The sequence below is a fragment of the Cicer arietinum genome, chromosome 6, assembly GCF_000331145.2.
Source record: "Cicer arietinum cultivar CDC Frontier isolate Library 1 chromosome 6, Cicar.CDCFrontier_v2.0, whole genome shotgun sequence".
In the NCBI taxonomy this organism is placed as follows: Eukaryota; Viridiplantae; Streptophyta; class Magnoliopsida; order Fabales; family Fabaceae; genus Cicer; species Cicer arietinum.
Genome location: NC_021165.2, coordinates 5,615,646 through 5,621,990, shown reverse-complemented (window position 1 = coordinate 5,621,990; position 6,345 = coordinate 5,615,646). Strand labels below are relative to the sequence as shown.

The 6,345-nt window shown below is 34.7% G+C and overlaps 2 protein-coding genes across 2 annotated transcripts; one reads left to right on the top strand and one right to left on the bottom strand.

Moving 5' to 3' along the window:
• Positions 1-231: 231 nt before the first annotated feature.
• On the top strand, positions 232-4,840 carry LOC101507938 (squamosa promoter-binding-like protein 13A). Its single transcript, XM_004503686.4, has 4 exons — positions 232-565; positions 1,183-1,651; positions 2,272-2,405; positions 4,074-4,840. Exons 2-4 carry the CDS (start codon positions 1,200-1,202, stop codon positions 4,685-4,687), a joined length of 1,200 nt encoding a protein of 399 aa, XP_004503743.1. The 5' UTR covers positions 232-565; positions 1,183-1,199; the 3' UTR covers positions 4,688-4,840.
• A 17-nt stretch (positions 4,841-4,857) lies between these two features.
• Positions 4,858-5,349, bottom strand: LOC140920939 (uncharacterized). The gene has a single exon (XM_073370334.1). It carries the CDS (start codon positions 5,347-5,349, stop codon positions 4,858-4,860), a length of 492 nt encoding a protein of 163 aa, XP_073226435.1.
• Positions 5,350-6,345: the final 996 nt, after the last annotated feature.

The following is a 6,345-nucleotide window of genomic DNA, read 5'->3' as shown; positions in this document are numbered from 1 at the left end:
TTGGAAGTGTTTTGTTTTGTTCCCCATAGTGGCTCCAGGGAGGGTGGGCTAGCTACACTCTACAGTCTACTCTACACTTGCAGGCTTCCATTTCCAAATTCCAACAACTAGCAAGTAAATACTAAAAAAAATATAAATATAAATAAAAAGAAAAGAATAAAAAAAAACCCAAGGAGGAAGACATGCTATGAAATATGAAACACAATTCCATATGCTTTGTCATGAGCATCCATTCTTTGTACTTCTCTTTTCCTGACTATTATTAAAAAGTTGAAAGCAACCAACAGCCTGTCCTTATTATGACATTATCTTCTTTCTTTTCCTTTCTCAACCTACACATACTGCTAAGAACCACTATTTTTAGTAAGATGATAATTCTAAATTATTATAATATTTGGTTCAACTAGTTAAACAGAACACGCCCCTTTTGAGTTTCATTCATCTTCTTCTCTCTCTCTCTCTCTCTCTCTCTCAACTTTCAGCTTCAACTTTCAATATACACTATATATATATATATTATTATTATCTACACTTCACATATCCACAATTTCATCTTTCTAACAAGGTAGGGTTAGTGTTGACTCCTTCTTAATAACATACAGTCCTCTCTGTTTTTTTATTTAATTTAATTTTTTTAATTAAAAAACATAAAAGAAAGGAGAGAAAAATGAGTCGGTGGTGAAAGAAGAAGAAGTAAAGTTTCTTTCATTTTTCATTTGTAGTATTTAGTTCCTTTTCTTACTTTTTGTTTGACAAAATTTCTTATCTTTTATTTTTATTTTTAATAATAACATGTAATTGCTTCATTATACTAATGTTTGTAACATTCTTATTGTAACTTCCAGTTTCCTTGGAACTCTCTCAACTTAGTTGTTAGTAGTTAGTCATTAATTATGTTTTTTTGGGTGCAGGTTTCTTCTTCTCTCTCTCTTCCTTAATACAAACAAACCAATGTCTAATATGTTTGTATAGGAAGTGCTTATTTTATGTCTTTCTATTTATTCTCCCTTTATAAACCTTGCTAAATTGAAGTTTCAATGTTTTTCCTCTAATCAAATAGAGATATTCTCAAAGTATCTTAGAGTTAAGATTAGTTCACTTATTTTGTGAATGTCTTGTTTAATGTTTATTCGGCCGTACTCTAAATTATTGAATCTGCTTGCTTTTCATTTTTCATGCAAGAGTGAAAATCTTGAGTTATGGATTGGAATTTGAAAGCACCTTCATGGGAATTAAGTGAAGTGGATCATGAAGCAAGCTTAAACAACAGCAACATAGAAACAATGAATGATGGCTCAACTAGGAGTACAAGTTTTGAAGTTTACAGAACAACAAAAGGGGAATTTTCTGTTGACTTGAAGCTTGGTCAAGTTGGACATTCTGGCACTGAATCAATGGTTACAAAATCCAAAGATGATGTTGTTGGAATTACTAAAATGACCTCTTCATCATCATCTTCAGGTTCATCTAAGAGAGCTAGAGCAATTAATAATGGTACTCAGATTGTGGCATGTCTTGTTGATGGTTGTCAAGCTGATCTAAGTAATTGTAGAGACTATCATAGGCGTCATAAGGTTTGTGAACTTCATTCCAAAACTGCACAAGTCACAATTGGTGGCCACAAACAAAGGTTCTGCCAACAATGTAGCAGGTAGGTGCATGCTAATACTTTTATTTTGTGTTATGCTTTCTCATGAAATTGTTCTCTTAATTAATGCATTTGTGTAACTAGTATACATCTAAATTTTGTGCATGTATTATACTCATTATTCATGCTAATTTCATAACTATAGCTAGTTACTAATTCTTTTGCTTTATATGACTTTTAGAATCTTAATTTAGTTTTTCATTAGAAGAGATAGAAGCACTATTCTTTGTTAACAAAAAAAGGAATTCCAATTGATAAAGGCTATATACTAACATGAAAAATACTTCCTTATTAATCAAGATAATCCCCTGCTAACACACTTGTTAATTAACGGTTAGTTTAGTTAACAATGTGTATTATGAATCTAACTTGAGAGAGACCCTACCTAATTCTCTAATTAATGTGGAGAAAGTGATAGTATTCTTGAATGCATTATGTTGATAAATCATGTACTATGCCTCTAGTTCATGAATGCTTATTAATTATGTTAACTTTTATTTAAGCCTCATAGTGATTTTGATTTGATTTAACTTAACATACTATATCTATTCCATAAGAAATCACTGATAGAAAGACAGACATCACTGACGATACAATCTGAATGTGCTACAATATTGGTATAGGTTCCATTCACTGGAGGAATTTGATGAAGGAAAGAGGAGCTGTAGGAAACGGTTAGATGGACACAACCGACGGAGAAGAAAGCCACAAGCAGAACCTATAACTCGATCTAGTAGCTTTTTGTCCAATTACCAAGGTTAGATTGCTAACATTATCTGAGTGGACCCATATATTTGTCTAGATTTGGAGCAGACAATTGCTGAGTATCCCCACATAGGTACAGACATCTTAAAAGAGTAACAAAAAAACCACACAAATTAAATTACATAATGCACTTGGATTGTTGGATACAACCATACTATCCTTCATTTGGTCCACATGATTATGACAATCTAGTGGCCATCACTAAAAAACAACAACAACATGTCACTATGTCAGTTGTACACAAACAAAAGCCTTTTGCTTTTTCAAAGAGAGAGGGAAAAAAGCTATACCTACTAGACTGTCATTTCTAACAATTGCTTCAATAATTCTTCCATGATTTGGACATTTCTTCACAAAACACATCATCATGTCTACACCTCAAACTAAGATTTTATTGTAATTAATTGGTCTCACGAAATATTGTTTCTGTTCTTTTTTATAAATAAATAAATAAATGGAATGGGACACAGTTATTAGAGATTTGCGTCTGTCTCTCCAATTATAACGGCTAAACTGACACTTTCATTCAACTAATAATTACAAATAAAATCACCTTCTTTTAGAAAATGTTAAACTAAACAAGGTGTCATGTCTACATATACCAAGTAATAATATACTTGCAATTAAAAGTTATGAAGCCATCAACTCCTTTTTTTTTATAACAAATAATTGAGCTATTTTGTCTCCTAATTATAAGAAATATTGACAATTTTTGAAGAATATTATCCATTTACCTCTTATTTATGTTAGTTAGAACTTAGAATTCCACCTATTTCTCAGTGTAAGTGAACAACACATTTAATGAATATCTTTGAGTGTTGGATGGGGTGTGTGTGGGGGTCGGGGGAGTGTTTCTCATGCCTTCATTCTTGCTTTTTATTAGGGTCCGTCTTCATCTTTATGAAGATTTCATCAACATATATAAAATATATAAAATTTATATTATTTTTAAGATGAATTTTATTCTATTTGAGATTGTTTGGAGATACTAGGAATAAAAGTAATAAAGTGTGTTATTTATTTAAAAAAATGAAAAGATGACCAAAAGAAATTATGTTCATTACAAATTTATGTGTTTATAAAACAATATTGTAGTAATATTCCCGGGGACGAGAATTCCACCCTTATCCCCATCTCCAAACATCTTTTAGAAGAATTTTCTTCCTGCTCTCATTCACATGGAGATGAAATTCTCACCCCTCATATCCACAAATGGGACGGCATCAGTGGAGATTCCCCACTCACAAATACAAATTGACATTCTTAGACTCTAATCTCTTAAACAATGTCTCAAATTGAGTCTTATCAATGGATAAAATATAACTGAAAGAGGTGATATGTTAAAAGTAACTAGCCAAATTCTCCTATTGAGATAATTAATTATCAACAAAATCAATAAATACTTCGCAACAATAATTTATTTAAAAATAGAAGTTTGTCGCAAGTCTTATATTTGACTTGTTCTTTTTTAATGAAAAGAACCAACTCGCAAATATTGTTAAGTTAGATATCATATTTCAGATTTATATATAGAATCTTGCAATTGTGTACAAATTTTTTTACCATGTTTTTTACTGACAAAAAAAGTGAAGTAATAAATTTACTTGTATTTTGTATTTTGTATTTTGTATTTTGTATTTTGATGTTTTTAATTTATCAGGAACACAATTGCTACCATTCTCAAGTTCACATATCTACCCTTCTACTGCAATGATGAATCCAACTTGGAATGGAGGAGATGTTAGACTCCACAATCACAACCAACACCGACAAGACCTTTTTCTTGGAACTTCTCAAACCAACACCTACAAAGAAGGAAAACAAGTTGCATCATTCATACAAACTAATCATCACCACCCAACGACCACTCTCAACAACACAAACCAACACCTTCCAGAAGCTTCTTCCTTAAACCAAACATTTAGAAGAACAAACCCATTTTCAGACAAAATGTTCTGTGATAGTTTAACAAGTTCTGTTCACAACAACAACAACAACACTTCTTGTGCTCTCTCTCTTCTGTCATCACCAACACAACAACAACAGACACATGATCACGTTAATGGATTGAATCAAATGGTGAATACTCACTCATCTTTTATGCAACCATTAGGACTAAGCTTGCATGATCATAGCTTGGACCCTGTTTTGGGTTCAAATGATGAAAGTGGTCATTGTTCCTCGATTTATAACATGGGTGGTTCTAATGAATCACATTCTACTCAGGGGAATAACAATGATGCACCTCCTTTGTTTCCATTTCAATGGGATTAGAGGATTTTATTTTTATTATTTTAATAATAAGGTGTCACACCTTTGTTTCTTCATTAGTTATTTCTATTAATGTACTAATTGAATATTCATCAATTTGTCTTTCGTGAAAACAATTGACTATCGAATAAGAAAAATATTGGTGTGTTTGTGTTATTTTTTTATATGAAACCCTAGAGTGGTTGTTTTCTCTTCCTTATGATCTGCACAACCTGTTCCATCTTCTCAGCTGGCAAAATCTGTAACCCAAGTCCCAACTTGTGTTTTTCTTCGAGGCTCATTTCCCTCTTATTTGGGTCCCTCGCCTTTGGCTTGGGCTGCTTCAAGGGCTTCACCGGAGGCGCCCTCATCGGGGAAGGTGTGTGCACTGGTGACTGTACCATTGGCGGATTTGAAGTGCTTGGCTGGTTAGAAGTACTAGCTGGGGCAGACAATGACTCTTGCAATTTCACCGATGGAGGGATTGGAATAGGAACCGGATTCTCTTTCTTCTTGATCCTCTCCGGTTCAACATGTGTCCATGAACTGGCCTGCAATTCCTCTTCAAAACCACGATCATTGAATTGTTCATGAACCGGCCTAAACAGCTCCTCAAACCGCGCAAGAAACTGTTCAGCTGCGGTGTTAACCTCATGTCCCTTGGGATGTAGGAAAGATTTATACATCTATGTCGTCACATTGCAAATCTTGGAGCAGGTGCCATATTCCAATCCAATTAGCCACTCCCACGTTGAAACCAACAATCAATGTTCACTACTACTAGCCCAGACACTCAAGCACTACGGCAATGAAGCACACATTTCTTGATCTGCCAACCGGCATCGGTCTAAATGACCATTAATTCCAAAATCCCTGCCCTGCTACGAGTGCCCATTGTCCGCTTCAGAATCACTTCCTGAAGAACTCCCAGAATCTGAATCACTCGATGATGAAGAATCACTACCAGAACTGCTGGAGCTACTCGAACTACTACTGGCATGGCCCCCACCACCACCACCACCACCTACATCCTTATCTTTCTCAATCTCAACAGGAGGGAAATTGTTCACCGGCATATCATCCCCAATGTCAACATCCTCATCACCAGTTTCTATCTTCTTTTGCTTCTTCCCCTCAGATGGAGGGGCTGCATCAAGCTTCTCCCTGTCAGGCAATTCCCCATTGCCTTTGTTCGAAGGCACATTATTATTATCCATTAGCGCCTGCCGCTTAATCTTGCTCACCATCTTTTTCCAATTAGTCACCAATCGATCGAGTTCCCAGAGAGTCTCTGTATCAACAGCCTCCATATCAAGCTCGATCTCATCACCATCCTGTTCTAGATGCCCGTTTCTCAGGCTCCTCCATCTTCCTAGAGTGGTTGTTTTCTCTTCTTCCTCTTTCTTCCTCTTTTCATTGTTAACATGTATCTAGAGCCTATTTCGATCCTCATTGAACGATCTCGCCTCTATTCCGCTGTCGAGTTCCCAACAATTAGGGAATATAATTATAGTTTATCTTTTCTAACATTCCAATATTCAGTGAGATTTTCCGTGTCCCAATTCTGCTTTACCCTTTCTTTGTAGATTTTCGTTTATTTTTAGTAGATCAATAAAAAAAAAAAAAAATTTATTAGGGTTCTATAAACCTTTCCACAAGCCATTAGGGTTTGGCGCTCTAAC